Source organism: Bos indicus, chromosome 4, assembly GCF_029378745.1.
Source record: "Bos indicus isolate NIAB-ARS_2022 breed Sahiwal x Tharparkar chromosome 4, NIAB-ARS_B.indTharparkar_mat_pri_1.0, whole genome shotgun sequence".
In the NCBI taxonomy this organism is placed as follows: Eukaryota; Metazoa; Chordata; class Mammalia; order Artiodactyla; family Bovidae; genus Bos; species Bos indicus.
The window spans coordinates 51,467,822-51,485,392 of NC_091763.1; the positions used below are offsets into that span (position 1 = coordinate 51,467,822).

At 44.5% G+C, this 17,571-nt stretch overlaps 1 protein-coding gene across 1 annotated transcript in view; it reads left to right on the plus strand.

Moving 5' to 3' along the window:
- The window catches only part of WNT2 (Wnt family member 2), a 44,378-nt gene extending 28,915 nt beyond the window's left edge, over nt 1–15,463 (plus strand). The window contains exon 5 of the mRNA XM_019958713.2: nt 14,362–15,463. Coding sequence (XP_019814272.1) covers nt 14,362–14,591 — 230 coding nt within the window. The 3' untranslated portion in view covers nt 14,592–15,463. The remainder of the gene's footprint in view (nt 1–14,361) is intronic.
- Nucleotides 15,464–17,571: the final 2,108 nt, after the last annotated feature.

The following is a 17,571-nucleotide window of genomic DNA, read 5'->3' on the forward strand; positions in this document are numbered from 1 at the left end:
TGGTCATTTTATCTTGCTTTTTTAAAAAAAATATCATGTACATTTAATATTCAACTGATTGGACAACTTCCCTTCGTCAGCACTTAGAAAAGCAATGGTGGTGAGAAGACTGAATATTGTCAAGTCATAGGTATTTGGAATTGGCAGACTTTACTCTTGCTAGTTAGCGGCTTCTTCCTGTTCAAATCCACTCATAATCTGACTGATGTGAGCTGGCTTGTTTTGTCATTTCAATTTGTGAAGTGGATAAAGTCTGTAGGTCTAGTCCACTATTTTCCAAAGTGAGGACTTCTTCAGAGACCTGTTGGATCAGAATCTCGGGGTTTTTTTCATGAGATTCTGTATGCTTTTCACACTCAAGCACATCAAAGTCTGAAAAATCCATAGGGTTTCCCTGGTAGCTAAGATGGCAAAGAATCTGCCTGCAATGAGGGAGACCCAGGTTTGATAAATGAGTCGGGAAGATCCCTTGGAGAAGGGTATGGTTACCCGCTCTAGTATTCTGGCCTGGATTCCATGGACAGAGAAGCCTGGCTGGCTACAGTCCATAAAGTTGCAAAGAATTAGACACAACCGAGCAACTAACACTGTCACTTCACTTTTCAGGGAATCCACAATTCCCTGATTTTCTATAAGTATCAGGTACAAAGAAATCTTACTGAGAGATTTTTTGTTGTTGTTAAATATCTGATCTCTTACAAAGGAAAAAGAAGTTTTTCTATTTGAAAAGCTCTAAAAAAATGTCACTCAAAAATATCCCTGCCCTGACTTACACAGTATAAGAGGATGTTCTTTCACATTAAGGCAGTTTTTGGGACCCTCTTTTACTGGGAAGAACACTCTGAAATGATTTCATCCATCAAAGCTTCGCTTGGAATTAGCTTGACGGAGATCATCGAGTCAGCTCTTTAGTGAAGGCCTGAAACAATGATATCAGGACTAGTGGATTTTGGTGAGAATTACAGAAGGGTGAGTCAAGACCCTAGGGTATTCTGTCTGAAGACAGACCCAAACCTCAGGTTGGAAAGGTAATGGGAACTTTGGGTGAACTCCTACTGAGAGTCAGGCCTTGGACTGCAAGCCTTGTGTGCATTTTCTCTAAATCTTCACAGCACTTACCTCTATTTATAGAGAAGGAAACTGAGCCTCTGAAAAGTTAACTTGTCCAAGATTTTGTGGCCTGTAAGTGGTAAACAAAACAAAATAAATAAAATCAAAACAAAATTCTATACTTTTCTTACCTTACTTCCTGAAACTTGAGAGTAGCGACTGGGGGGCTGTGTAATAAAAAGGCAGCATGAGGACATAGAACATAACAGAATGAGGTGCCCGCAGAGCAGGGAGCTGGGAGGTGGGGAAACTTCAACCGCATTCAGCTTAGACTGCCTAGAAGCCCCATTCAATTACAAGCCCTTTCAGATTTGGAGGGTGTTAATGTCTTCAATTGCTCCTAAGAAATGATAAGCTCGAAAACCTGTAAAGGAGGATTTTCTTATGGCAACAATAATGACAAAAGACATTTTTTACCCCCCAGTCTTCCACTGAAGAAGCTGAGTGCTCTGATGCTCAACTATAAATACTTCCTAGAGATTCGGAGAGCAGGTTCAGCTGTGTGATGCTGTGCATGTGACATTTTGCAGACTGAACTGGAGACCAGATCTAGGAACTGGGCTTTCGGGGATGGGTGGTTGTGTGGTTATCTCCTCTGGTATTGCCCCTGGCATCTGTAAATCAAAGAAGCCCTTAAGTTAGAGATAGGTGCATCTCTGGCTAAAGAATGCCGCTGTCTCTCCAGAGAAGGCCTGCACCTAATCACAGACCACTTGCACTGCTTATTCTGTAAAAACCCTGACCTGGGCCAGAGGTCACCACGAGGTCTCCTCCCCCACTGTAGAAAACAAGCAATCCTCCTGTCAAGTTCAGAAAGCAAGTGGAGTTCACCAGTTGTTTAACTTGTTACTGAAAGCCTGAGACAGGTTTGCCTTGCTGTCTAGAAGTAGAACCTTCCTATAAAGACTTTCATAAGCCGAAACGGCCAAAAGCGAAGAAGTGATTGCCTTAGAACACATCTTGCTAACAGATGCACGAAGCCCATGGAGATAAAGCATGGACACTCCCAAACTCAGTTCCGCGTGATGGCGCCTTGATACGGAGATGCTGAGTGCAGGTCCCAGGGAAGGAGCTGAGCAGGGCACCCGGAGCAGCAAAAACCACTCTTGCTGCTCCGGGTGGGTGCTGCCTCTGTACCCGCTTGCTCCAAAAACAAAGGCTCGGTGCTACTTTCACTGTTCGCCTTTTTCGGTAAAGCAAAAATTCTCTTGGGATTTCTTCTGGTTAGCAAAAACCGGTACTGATGTAGGACTTTCTGCAAAGTGAAATGCATAAAGTGAACTTCCTCAGAAATCAGAGAACAGCTTTACCTGCCTGACAGCTGCAGGCTGTGAACGATGTGAGTTCTTGGGTATCATGGTTCTTCCCACATAAATCATATTAGCAAACAGCTCAATACCTATGGGAACACAACCCCAACCAAGGCTTACCCAGTCTGGTGTTCTAGACCTACACCGTGGTGTGACTAGCTTGCAGAACCTCTGAACTCTGTGGTTATGACCTGATAAAAAAAAAAAAAGAGAATACCATGTCAGCCAATAGCAGTGGGTGGACCTTATTTTGATCCGAAATGTACAATTCCCACCAGGATATCTGAGGTTCCTCATCTCTTCATGGAACAAATATTTATTAAGCCCCTTCTATATGCCAGAAACTACGATAAGCCCCAGGAATGCAAAAATGAGGTAGTCAGAATTGGTCTTTGCCCTCATGGCTTCATAGGCCTCCCCATCCTTGTGGATGACCCAGGTGGGTGGCAGGCAGGGGACACAGGCTAGGTGCTAGGAAACCCTACCTGGGCCAAAATGTGATTTTCTTAGGTTTCAGTTCTCATTCCACTGCTCTATTATGAGGTTCTACCTTACATTTGTCACTTTGGAAATTAATAAGTTTTTTATCCCTTTCTATGTTAAGCTTTATTGTAGAAATTTCATGATATCTAAAAAAGTGCTAAGACAGCTAGAATAGGCGAGAATGATATGAAAATATATTGGTGAGGTTTTTAAGTCACCATTTTCACAGTAATTGTTGATTGATTATCTTATATAATGTATATCAATATTATTTGCTGGACCCTCAAATTCCTGGTGGCATATAATGCAGATAGCCTATCCCTCCTTCTTATAACACTATTTCCTTGACCTCTGTAACACCACAGTCTCCTGATTTTCCTCCTGACCTGAAATTGGTCTTTCTCAATTTCAGTTGTTAGTGTCTCCTTGTCTACTTCTAAACCTTGAAGATCTTCAGGGCCCGATCTAGTCTCTTCTCACTGGTTCCTCTGCATTTTCTCTCTGGGTGCGCTCCTCCACTGATACGGTTCTAACTGCTATCTCAGGCCTCGTCTGTGTCCTCTCCTCTCTCTTCGTTCTGTATTCAACCCCCTGCTTAACAGCTCCAGCATGCTCATGTTTTTATCAACCTACTTCTGTTAGAAATTGAGCTCTAGATTTGTCCCATTCCCCAAACATGTTTTCCCCAGGTTTCCCCTTCTCAGAAAATGGCATGACTGTCCACGCCATCGGTCAAGCCATAAACCCACACATCCTTTGTCACACTGCTTTCTCACTTCCACATCCGGTCCATCACCATGTCCTCTTAAAATGTTCAGAGGATCTATCACAGAAAGCCTTCTTTTTTCATTCCTAGAATGTGCCAGAAGTTTTTGTTTGTTTAAATATTTGTTCACTACCTGTCTGTCCCACTGGATTCTGACTCCATGATGGCAGGAACTATTAATATATCTGTCTATTCACCACTGAATCCCTGGCACCTAGTACATAAACATGTGTTGAACTAAACTGAATGGCAAGTTATAAACAACATAAAATATGTTCATCATATTAGCTGGATACTTATGTTGGTGCAGTGTCTAGCTTAAAGATAATTTGGTTTTTTTTCAGCATGTCTTCATTCATCACTGATTATTTTATAACACACAGCCTATGAAAATTCCCATTTAATCATAAGTGTTAAATGGAATTTTTCCTCATATTCAAGTGCATTAGTGGGGCATTTACAGAGCCTAAGATGCTTCTGGCTACCCATTTCCTTAGATGAGATAAAAGGTCTTAAATAAAGGCAACAGCAGACTCTGTATGTTACTTTTAGCTGCCACCAAATACTCAGTTCTTTTACTCTTTGGGGGGCCTTTTTCATTTACTGTTATCAGTGGGATTACAGGCTAGTTCATCAGATTTCATTGTTAACATACCAAAATACCTTTTACAGCCAATGCTATTTTATAGTATAGACATGACCTGTAAATCTGCATTTCCTTTTAGAATACAAGCTTGCTAGAATTACATTTTAGGATACACTAAAAAGTACCCTGATTTGACACTGACAATTAGATTGAATTTGTGAAGATTTTTTAAAAAGATTTTTTTATTTCAAAAAAAAAAAAGAAAATATAATTTTCTTATTTCTAAGTCTTTGACATAACTACTAACAACAAAGAATTTATCAAATAGATATTCTTTACTTTTTTGGAAATAGGAAAAAAAATGTTTCTAATTACTGTATTAATGTGTGATTATTTCTAATTACTATATTAATGTGTTACAAATAAAAGAATGTTAAAGTACTTTAAAATAATGTATCTGCATACTTCTTTTAAGCTTTCCCCATGAAACTTATTTTGTGCTGCTGTGGTAAATCTCTTCTTAAAATTTGCAAATTTCATATGCCTATGAATTTGCAAATTTCATATAATAAAGAGCCCTGCATTATAGATTAGGAGATGGATGCTGCCTATGATTATTTCTACTGATTACTAATTGGGTAGTATTGGACAAATTCACTTCTCTGGATCTCTTAAGATATGTATCTCACTTAGAAATTCCTAAGGTTCCTATGACTCAATCTACGAATGAATAGTTTATTAATTAATCTTACTCTAAGTTTGCAATAGCAGAGCCTGAATCTGATGCCACAGACTCTCCTGTCATTTTTAATTTCTATCATTTAAAAATGTGCTACATTTTTTGTATATGTTCTCTTTATATATCAAGTGAGATATTTCAAATAAAAACCAGGCTCTCAGCTCCTCTGTCCTCACCACAGTGCCCCTGGGTGAGCCCTTCCTGGAGAAGTATGCCCCTGTTTGGCAAGGGAAGGTTGATATTAATTTGTAAGAAATTGATTTTAGTACTTAATAAATCAGGAAGTATGTGTTTACCATCTGAGTAATATGAGACCTACTGCAGTCCTTAGGGAACAAGATGTATGAGAAATCACCAAACATTTCAAAACAGTGTATGAGCCCTACAGCCTGATGTGCTAACATTACAGGACTTGGGGAGATGGTCCAGGTGAGCTTGGAGCGGACAGAGAGTGCTTGATGTAAGGTGCTGAAGTAGGCCCTGAGTCTTGAGGGGTGGGAAGACTTTCAGTCTAAAGGAGTGAGGGGAAAGTCCCGCGCGGCAGGTGAGGGTAACTCTCTAACAGTCTACATGGCTGTGACATCAGAAAGTCACTTCAGTAGGACAGTGAGGAGTCAGCTTGATGAGGGTGTGGGTGGAGGGTGTTGGGAAATAAACTTGGCTTAGGCTAGTTAGCGCCAGATAAAACCTTGAAGAGTCTGACTCAACAACTTTAATTCTAGGATAGGATTCGCTAATTTAATGGGACGCTCTTTCCTGTGCCAGTCAAACCTTTCCTAGTGATTATGAGAATGCTGAATAAAATGCCTTGAGATAAGTGGAGAGACATTGTCCCGGCTGTAGCTTTACGATCCTTGATGCAAGGAAGGGGGAAGCCTTCCAAGCAGATGAATGTGCGGCCTCTAACATGTGCTCTTTAACATTCTTTTCTTCCCTCGATAAATCTGTGTTGTGAATGACAACATGTAAGTCAGCCAGAGGAGAAACAGCCTATTGGATGACGGGCTTAAGTGAATCTTGCTTTATGCCCTAATGGTCAACATATGGGCTTCTGTCAGCCTGGAGGGCAGGAATTTCCAGAGATACAGACCCATCCAGAGAGAGATAGAGAAAGCGCCCTTCCTCCAGGTCCCTGAGGTGTGGGTCTGGGAACTATTAGCACAAGCCCCCCATCCTCCTCTGCTGTCAGGAAGATGCATGTCAGTGGAGACAGAAGTGTTTCTGCGCTGGGAACCCTGACTCCATTATTAATTTTATAGCTCTGGGGATGGCATGCTTGATTCCGTAATGTTCCCTCAGCCTTGCTCCACCGAAGGTGTGTTATGTGGTCCCAAACTTACACAATATAGAAGCTCCAATTCTTTATCCTTTTTCCCTCATGGGTTTGTGAGCTCTTGTGTGGGTCAGGATGAGGACAACACCTGTGGGAGGAGAGAGGTGGATCTGGCTGGAACCTGCACCCTCCCATGGTTGTAGACAGCCTGGATCTCCCGGACACTGACTCCAGGCAGATGGTCTGACTACGGCGTAGTGTGAAGACAATGGGTCTGCTGGGCCTGCGTCTGCACCACTCTGGGCACTGGGATCTGTACCCAGCAGGCCACACATCTGGGCATATTTCACAAACCTAAAGCAAAGGGAAGTCAGGGAAAAGAGTTTCCAACTTGGCACTTCTGTTCAGTGAACTGAGTAAATCAAAGTGTAGTAAGAAATAACACTATAAAGCAATGTAAATAATATTTTAAATAAGCATATCAAATCTGAAGCATCTAAATATATGTTTATCCTTTTAGCATATCAATTTGGGAGGCTGATATTAGGGCCATTACTCAAAAACATTTTTAAAATTTCTCCTTTGAAGGATTTTTAGAGCCAGCCACACAGGCTGTTGTAGACTTGGTATGATGCAAATATGTGACCAATTTGGCATTTGGAAATGGCACAGAGAATCTCAGAATGAAGTCTGAGAAGAGTTAGGTAAGTGATCAAGTGATGCCATTTCATTTTAGTGAGAGGCAAGCTGGTGCTGTGTGTGCCGTCCCGTGCTCAGCCACTTCAGTCCCTTCTGACTCTTGGAGCGAAGCCCTCCAGGCTCCTTTGTGGGACTCTCCAGGCAAGAATACTGGAGTGGGTTGTCATGCCCTCCTCCAGGGGATCTTCTGGACCCAGAGATCGAACCCGTGTCTCCTGCGTCTCCTGTATCGCAGGTGGATTCTTTACCATTGACCCACCAGGGAAGCCCAGTTGATGATACAGGCTTTTCTAAACCAGAGAATTCAGCGTAGAGACGCTCCTCCCAGAGTCTCAGTCACATCAGTGATGTACATTAGAACCCCCTTGAGGGCACACATGTTTTAGAGATGTATACCCTGCTATTACAAAGTAATCAGTCTGTCTAGTTCCTCAAAAAGGTGACAGGAATTCAACAGGAATATTATAAAGGAAGAATGCAGCATAAGCTATAAGTACCATGCTAACCAGCCTTCTTTACTTTCTTACATAACTATATGTCTTAATTGTCAATGACATATAATGTGCTGGAGAAAGAGTTCCCCTCCAAAAGAGCTATATGTCAGGACCTTTGCAAGTTCATCAGTTGATAAAATAATGAAGGGAGAGAGCAGGAAATAGGTAGAAGCACTGATTACATACTGTTACACATGAGCCAGCTTTCTGGGGCCTATTTCCTATTTTCTGGTGGGACATGAGGCCCAATCACAAGGTCCAGACCTCCATCTCTGGGCTTGGATACACCTTCTCCAAATTCTGACCCCACCACCTGCTTGCCATGTGATCACTTAACCTCCCTGACCTTCTCTTTCCTCATTTCCAAAACAGTGATGATAATTGTACCTACTTTGTAAGTACTTATGAGTATTAAGTGAGATAATGCAGGCAAAGGCTTATCACAGGGCCTGGCCTGTAAAAGTTAAATATTGGCCCCAGTTATGAACAAAAAGAAGAGAAAGAGGATAAGAAAAAATGTAGAGGGGGAAAAAAAAGAAAGAAGAAAAGGGGTAAAAGAGAGGAGAAAAGAAAGGATGGATGAACTTCAGCTCTATCTGGCTTTGAAAATGTAAAAACCGGCCCTTTTGGGCTTAAATCTGGTAGCGTAGCTGGTTTTATTTGTGGCCCAGGCAGGGGTCATCAGATCATGTAATGAGTGACTCATTATTTAATAAGTTGGTATATAATTTAGAATAAAAGTCTAAAATATATGTCCCAAATATTCAGAACTAAACAAGGAGTCAGATCATATAACTCAGTGACTCCTTTTCATACACATGAGCTCACTCTCCCACACACACATGCACAAATGCATAGTCTTGATTCTTTCTAAGGATGATGGTGATGGTGATGTTTTCTGTCTTGAAAGAGTAATGGGAGGTCCCGAAGACAATAGAGGCCTACTGCTGTCAATCATACTAAGTCCTTATTCTAATTTTGATACAGGAAAACAATACCAACAAGTTTTATATAGCTCTGCACTCTGGCAAATGCTCTCTTCAGGGTTTTGATGACATAGCTCTGTTGTTATTCAGTCACTAAGTCACGTGTGACTTTGCAACCCCATGGACTGCAGCACTCCAGGTTTCCCTGTCCTCCACTATTGCCTGAAGTTTGCTCAAACTTACGTCCATTGAGCGGAGAAGGCGATGGCACCCCACTCCAGTACTCTTGCCAGGAAAATCCCATGGCTGGAGGAGCCTGGTAGGCTGCAGTCCATGGGGTCGCTAAGAGTCACGACTGAGCGACTTCACTTTCACTTTTCACTCTCATGCATTGGAGAAGGAAATGGCAACCCACTCCAGTGTTCTTGCCTGGAGAATCCCAGGGACGGGGAGCCTGGTGGGCTGCCGTCTACGGGGTCGCACAGAGTCGGACACAACTGAAGCGACTTAGCAGCAGCAGCAGCAGCTTGTCCATTGAGTCAGTGATGTCCTCCAATCATATCTTCTGCCCAAATTACAGCAAGTGTCAGAACTTCCCTTCCTCCCTACAGTCTTCAGATCTAATGAGATCCAAAGCCCAAAGCAGAGCGGTTGGCAGTCTGTTGCTAGGCGGCTCCGCCTTCCCCTCAGCCGGCCTGTCCTGGTGCTGCTCATCCCCCAGAAGGTCTGTGGCCGCTCCGGGCTGCAACCTCACAGCACTCTCACATCAGCAACTCTCAACCTTCTGTTCAGAGTCTCAGTGTTTTCCAGCATTCTGTAGCTAAACACTGAACTGCTGAGACAACTCAGTGCCAGAGTCTCTGTGTCTTTTTCTGAAACCACTTCTGAGTTTAGCTCTTGCCGGTGGCCATCGCTCTGTCTGCTCCTCTCAGAGTTTGGACGATGTGGAGATTCCTTCACTGAGTAGCCGTCTGTCCAGATGGAGTCTAGTCCAGTTGCTGCATTTGGGGAACAAAGCCCACCAGGGCCATTACTCAAGGCTGAGCTAGACCACCAGCGTAGACCCCCTTATGCTCGCAAGCCACCAGGGGACGACCACCGCGTGTGATGTCAGTAAAAGGCCACAGTCTGATTCAGGAAGGAGACATTTTGTCTCTCTGTCCTGGCCTCTGTGCCCCACAACCCCAAAGTGGGTAAAGAATTCGAACTGCATTTTAATGGATTTATATTCTGATAACAGCATATCAGCAGAAGTGAGGAATGTTTATCAGTGTGCAGGGCTTATGAACAAAACACAAAAAAGGTAAAAATTCTGAGTCTCCTGTGGACGGCAGGTGAGAACACTTTTCACACCTACTAGGGGTCTCGTTCACACCCCGGGCTTCAGTTGCCATTCAGCAAAAGATGTCCTAATCCGTGTCTCCATCCTGACCTCTCTCCTGAGTCCCAGAGGATTTTTAGTGACCATTCCTACCTGGATGGGCCACATTCACAGCCAACTCGACATGCTGCAAACTAAGCCCGTTATCTCTCCTCAAAGCCTGCCCATCCCAGGTGTTCCCCACCTCTGAGAAACCCTCTCACCTGTTGGTCCAGTCAGCCCGCACATCCTGAGATGCTCCTCCTCAGCATCTCTCGAGTCTGTTAGCCTCTCCCATTCACACACCATTGTCTCCGTCCAAGCCACATCATGTCCTGCCCAGAGTTTCATTGGTTTCTAACTTGTCTCCTGGCCTTCACCCTGGCCCCCTGCAATCCAGTCACCCCTGGTGATTCTTCTGAAATGCAAATCAGATCACGTCACCCTTTTAGGGAGCACCCACTGCCCTTGGCTAACATGCAAACCCCTGAGCCTGAGACACAAGGCCTTTCCCAGGCAGCTTCTGCCCACCTGACTGGCTCATCTCCGGCCACTGCCGTTTGAGCGCTACCTTCTCACCGAAGTGAACACCCTTCTGCTCCTCACACATTTCCACGTCTTTGCACATGTGGCTCAGCTGCTGCTTCCTCTGCCTCCTCTTCCTCTTCCCCTTTCTCTTTTCTCATACCGCAAAGTGCATGTATCCCACATGTACAGCTCAGTGAATTCTCAAAGAAGCACCTCTGGGTATTAATAATATGTGCCCAGATCAGGAACTTGAAGAGAATAGTATTCTGGAAGTCTCCTTTGCGCCTCTTTTCACCACAACCCACCAAAAGACGTGACTACCCTGACCTCTAATAGCATAGTTTCCCCATTTGCACTTTATATAACGAGCACCCACGCACGGTGCATCAGATGCGTGCTGCTGCACAACAAACTGCCAATCAACCTGCCGGCCTGAAGTCGCCCTGAAGTCCCGTCTTCAGCCTCATCACTTCTTTTTTTATTAGTATTTTCTCTTTCTGAATGTACTCTTTGGCTGCACTGGGTCTAGTTGTGCCATGTGGGATCTCTATTGTGGCACACAAGCTCTTGGCTGCAGCATGTGAGATCTGGTTCCCAGGCCCCCTGCACTGGGAGCACAGAGTCTTAGCCGCTGGTCCACCAGGGAACTCCAGGCACACCGCTCCTTTCACTTCATCATCAAGCTTCTCGGTCCCCACCCGGCCTTTCCTCCCCACTGTGCCCTCGCATATTGCCCCAGAGGCAGCTCTCATTAAAGCACACTAGTTGCCTCCCTTATTGTTGAACCGAATGAACAGTTTTCAGTCTTTTCCTACTTGACACATTATCACCCCCTACAACTCGTCCTTTAATCCAGTGAGTCACCAAGACCCAGTGATCCTTCCCCTTTAACACCTCATGCATTTGTCTTCTGCCCCCACTCATTATCTCTTGCCTGGACTGATCCAAAGGACTCAAGACACCACCCTGCCCCAAGCCACTCTTTCAGATTTATCATTTTGACATATTTTTCTCTGAATAAAAATCTGGACTGGCTCACCGCCCACCATGCAATAAAGTCCTAATTGTAGCAAAGCAGGAAGACTCTTTGGCTCCAACCTCCCTTTCCGTGTTTGTTGCCTAACATGCAACCTCTGCCTCGGTCACGTTGAATCTACACAGTCTCTTGTGTACTTGACCTCCAAGTTTCTACTGGGAGGTTCTCTCTTGCCAGAAAGGCCTGTCACCCCATTCTCCCTTCAATCTTCTATTCATCCTTCATGTCTTATATCTAATGCCACCTCCTCTACAAAACCATTAACAGCTCCTTTTCTGATCCTGTTCGCTACTATTAATATTAATAAATATCATTATGATAATATGCTTCATGCACTCTCCCTAGAACATAAACTCCTCAAAGCAGGCAGGATTTTTGTTTTGTTCATTGACACAGCTCAAGCTCCCAGAACTAGGCCTAGCACATAGTAGGCACTTTTGTTAAACACTCGTTAAGTGAATGAATGAAGTGAAGTGTTAGTCACTCAGCTGTGTCTTACTCTTTGTGACCCCCATCAACTGTAGCCTGCCAGGCTCCTCTGTCCATGGGATTCTCCAGGCAAGAATACTGGAGTGGGTAGGCATTCCCTTCTCCAGGGGATCTTCCCCATCCAGGGATTGAACCCAAGTCTCTTGCATTGCAGGGAATTTCTTTACCATCTGGGCCCAAGTGAATGAACGGTTAACATTTATTGAGCACTTATTATGCCAGGCGCCTCCAAGCATAATCTCATTCCATCCTCACCACAACCCCTGAGGAAGGAACTGTTTTTATCCCAATTTTGCATGGGAGGAAACTGAAGCTTAATGAGATTAAGTAATTTATCTTACTTAATTTACCCAAGGTCACACAGTCATACATGGTAAAGCTAGGATTTGAACCCTGATCTGTCCAAGCCCTAAATAACCTCACTCTATTGTCTTGAGCTTTATGGTGCTATTTTCACAAAACCCTACCATTGGCTATAGAAAGTCTTCAGCAAATGGAGCAGTTATCTTGAAGTAATGGAAATACCTCTTTACATATTTATCTCTTCCTTGTATTATGAGTTTCCTGTGAATCAGAACTGAACTAAAATCCTAATTATTTTATTTCCTCATCATCACCACCAAAACCCCAAGTAGCCACACAATGTCTTACACATTTGCATTCACTAAATATTTACTGAAGTAAATAAATGGGTGTGCTGTTAAGAGGCAGCATTTGGCAGTGAGTCCTTTCTGCACAGTAATTCTGAGTACTGTCCTGATGGTCGCCCCGAATCTGGCTGCTGTCTCTTCTAACCCTTTGCTTCTTCAGCATGATGTAGGCTCCGAGCCATCCCTGGCTGACCCACCCACCACCCTGACCCCAGCCCTTTGCCATCCTTCCTGTCCTTATGAAATTCCCCTGCCTGTCTTCCTGCGGTCAGTGGCCTGATCACGCAGAGCAAGTCCTGCCCCTCCTACTCTTCTTCTTGACCTCATGCCCTGCTTGAACCTGGCTGCTTCTCTGGTCATTCTTGACAGGCAGGGCAACATGACATTTATATAGATAATTGGAACACAGGGTGGAATGTGATAAACAGAGTCACGAGGCACCGGAGGAGTTATAAAGAGGGAGAAATTCCTAGTTAAATAACGGAGCAATGGAAAATGAAGTCACTGTCTTTTTCATCCTGATAAAAGTTTTTGTTTTGTTTAGTTTTTCAGTAAGAGTTTAGCTTCTCTAGGTTTGTAGATTATATAGGACTGTCAATCACAAGTAATAGAAACTTGAGTGGTTTACGCTAAAAGGGGAAATTTATTACAAGGATACAGGGTGTCTAGGAATCCAAAGGCTGGGATGCAGCCAGACCTCCGAGAGAAATGTCCAGAAAACAGTCCAGCATCTGGGCAGCGTTCTCATTCCATGTCTTGTCCTCACTGTCTCTGGACGTCTGTCTCGTCTTGTCTGTGTGATGTCTTCTCACCCACAGACCACATCATGGTACACAGCTGCCAACAGCTACCGAGTTTACACTTGGAGTTTGTACTGTCTCCATCGGAAGCACAAATCCTCAGGGAAATCTACCCGAGTGGCCCAGTTCAAGTCAGTGCCCACCCCTGGCCCAGTCACCTACTGCTGACAGAGAAGACTCACGTTGCTTACATTGCTGCCAGGCGCCCTGCTCTGAGCACAAAGGATCACTATGAGCTGAGCAGGCTCTACAAATGTCCGCTACCCTTGGTTCTGCTGTCTGATAGCACTCCTGTAAAAGAGTTCTGAGTGCTTCCCCACGAAAAGAACAATTAAGAGGCTTCCTATCTTTGAGATTCTTGGAGAAACAAATACATAAATATGAATTGCCATGTAGCAAGCATCATCCTAAATAACGAAGACAATGTCCACTAGTCATTTCTAACAGGCTTTTTATACCAGTTTTGTTTATCAAAGACCTAGAATCCTGTCTTCAACCAGGTATCTCACACACATCTCAATGGCTCACTAGACCAACACACAAAAGATAAACCAGGCTGAGCATGGCTCCCTCCTCAAGGCCTTACACAAATGGTGCCCACACATCCCCTTCAGCAAGCAGAGCTCTCTAACCTTTCCTAGAAGCCAGTGTAATCAGGTCCAGGGAGGCAGAATCTCCTCCCTTGCAAGAGGTCCATACCCTGACAGATTCCAAGAGAGCTAACTTTGGCCACTGCTTCCTTAGTGCAGTTTAAGGTCAGGAGAGGGAGGATCAGGACAGGTCCTTCTTTCATTCTGATCTGGCCTTGGCCATCCAGTGACCCATCAGTCCAAGGCTGGGTAAGGGTAAGCAGAAAAGTCCATCCAACTTACAGTGGCAGTGCTGGAGTCAAGATGCCCAGGACAGCCCCAGGGCTTCATGTCCATCCTTCCTGGATGTGGCCCTTGCTGCCATTGCCTCCGAGGCTGACATGCGCTGTGTGGTCCAGCCCTGGGCTGTGGTGAGGTGGCATCGGGGCCCAGTCCTGGAGGATGATCTCGGAACCCTTCCTTCAGAAGAATGCTGTATTCCACCCATGCTAATTCAGTAACATGCCCTGACCTGTCTTCCAGGCTCCCTGGGTACAGCGGGCCGTGTGTGCAACCTGACTTCCCGGGGCATGGACAGCTGCGAAGTCATGTGCTGTGGCAGAGGCTACGACACCTCCCACATTACCCGGAAGACCAAGTGTGAGTGTAAGTTCCACTGGTGCTGTGCCGTGCGCTGCCAGGACTGCGTGGAGGCCCTGGACGTGCACACGTGCAAGGCCCCGAAGAGCCCCGACTGGGCTGCTCCGACATGACCCCAGTGGAGGCTATCATCCAGCTTCCCTCCCGCAAGGACTCCATTGGATCTGCAAGGATGCTGGGCCTTTGGGTTCTCTCTGGGAGATACTTCCTGAGGCACAGAAGCCCCTTCCCCCTCCCTGGGGGGCCAGGACAGGGGCCACACGCTGCACACTAAGTCTTCCCTATTTTCTCTGACTTCTGGCATCCTGGGACATGTCTCTTCCTGGTCACAACAGGTTGTTAGAGGAGCGGAGGGGCCAGGTCACTGTTTCCACCCCCCTCAACATTTCCTCTTTCTAGAGCAGATGACTAGAGAGAAAAAGTGTCTCAAATGAGCTTCCTCTGTGTTTTTCAACAAATGTTCACAGTTAAGAAATTCTATACTTCTCTCTGGAGGGTAAAGTAAAGAAAGCAGAATCAGTCCCCACTGATTTAACTTTAATTCTTGAAAAGACCAAGCAAGGCTTTTGCCTGATAAAGTGATTTTCACAGCCTGCTACCTCTGGGGTAATCAATCGGTAATTGGCTGGAGAAAAATGGCTTTCAATAAACTTCAGGTTTCAAATGCATGTATTTCAAGGCATTTGTTGCCATATTAAAATCTGATGTGACAAGGTGGGTCTGTTGTCCATTGGTACAGTTTGGAATCTGTGCAATAGCAAAAGCCTCAGAAAGTGACTGCTTTGCATTACTGTCCACTCAATATAAAGAACCTTTTAGGGAATGAGATTTGAAGATAATTAAAAAGGAGACTTATGATCTGGCAGTATTCTGTAAGTACTGGGTGAAGATGGAGGGAAGTAGCGTAGAGAGTGGAAGGTTAGAAAATGTGTCTGTACAACATGATAAGGGGGAAAGTGGGGAATAAAATTCCTACTTGGTGTGATGCCTGTGGCCCATGGAATTTTGTAACTGAAATGACTTTGAAAATGAACACTTTTGAAATGACAAGACCAGGGAACCAAATTGCTGACAGAGAGGTTTCCAAAGCAGTCATGCCCAGACAACCTCTACCATAAGCAAATGCCTAAAAGTTGTCCACATACACAAGGGAGCATCAGCCAGTACTCATCTCCCTTCAAGCACACCGTTAAAGACCTGTCATGTTTAACTGTGTTATTTGATGTTTATATGACGACAAGATACCCTAACCTAAAGCAAATGACACGTAACTTTGCTTATGAAGTTGGTAACTCTAGTGTATTATATTGCAAACAAATTATAACTTGGAGACTATAGTTAAGGGACCCAGCTGTAATTATGGAAACATCAATAAGCAAATTGTGGTGGGCTTCTGCCCTAAACCAAAAATTGACATCCAGGGGAAATGGAGAGGCTGCCTGCCCTACTTAATGTATCAGATGAAAGAAAGGTGAAATACATGAAGGTACTCCTTCTGCCCTGTCCAGTTAGCGTCTAGATCTAAATGTGATCTCTTCACACAGCGACGCTAACTAACAGGATGGTTCCCTTCAGGCATCTTGTGTCAAATCACTGATGCTGCTCATCCTTGGATATTTTGGCTTTCACGTTCTCTGTCCTTGCTTTAGACAGGACATTTAGACCAAGGCTTATAGATAGCAACCTTATGGAGTGTTTTGTCATAATGATATTTGCCCCTTCAGTTTCAGTTCAGTCCCTCAGTCGTGTCTGACTCTTTGCAACCCCATGAACTGCAGCATACCAGGCCTCCCTGTCCATCACCAACTCCCGGAGTTCACTCAAACTCATGTCCATTGAGTTGGTGATGCCATCCAACCATCTCATCCTCTGTCGTCCCCTTCTCCTGCCCTCAATCTTTCCCAGCATCAGGGTCTTTTCAAATGAGTCAGCTCTTCGCATCAGGTGGCCAAAGTATTGGAGTTTCAGCTCTAACATCAGTCCTTCCAATGAACACCCAGGACTGATCTCCTTTAGGATGGACTGGTTGGATCTCCTTGCAGTCCAAGGGACTCTCAAGAGTCTTCTCCAACACCACAGTTCAAAAGCATCAATTCTTTGGCACTCAGCTGTCTTTATAGTCCAATTTTCACATCCATACATGACTACTAGAAAAACCATAGCCTTGACTAGATGGACCTTTGTTGACAAAGTAATGTCTCTGCTTTTTAATATGCTGTCTAGTGGTCATAACTTTCCTTCCAATGAGTAAGCTTCTTTTAATTTCATGGTTGCAATCACCCTTCTCAAAAATGACAGGATTCATCTCTTTGCCCTCACTGCCAAATCCTAAAAAAGAGTGAAGTCGCTCAGTCATGTCTGACTCTTTGTGCCCCCATGGACTGTAGCCTACCACGCTCCTCTGTCCATGGGATTTTCCAGGCAAGAGTACTGGAGTGGGTTGCCATTTCCTTCTGCAGAGGATCTTCCCAACCCAGGGACTGAACCTGGGTCTCCCGCATTGTAGGCAGATGCTTTACCATCTAATTTTTCCAAAGTGGCTATTCCTTCTTTTTATTCTGTGGATTTAGAGGGAAGGAGTGAAGTGTTATGGTGGCTGCTCTGGGTCCAATGTGGGCCTGGGGGTCTCGTGGGAGGCCAAGCAGTGGGACTCAGTCTTGGTTACACTGATGCTTGAACCATCAGCACCTCTTTTCCTGCTGGATAAATTGTGAAGTCATAAATCTATGGATATAGTTAGACATAGAAAGGATCTGGGAGGACATTTTAGTTCCCCTCAGCTTGTACCTGGAAAAACTGAGATCAAAAGATGTAAAGGGATCTACAGAAATACCAGTCATTACCCTGATGCTCCTACAAACAGAAACACACTCAAAGTCTTCAAGAAAGTTAGGCACTTTATCTCTTAAATGAAACTAGTTTGTCTCCGAATTAACCTGGTAGATTCTAAGCAATTTTAACATCTTGAGGGGATGTTCATTGTTTGTTTATCCATGGCATGTTTAGATCTGACTTTCTTTTTATGCTGAAATGTATCCTTCATGATAAGGAACAAGGGGACAAGGCATGTCCCTTGCTCATAAATTGCCTCTT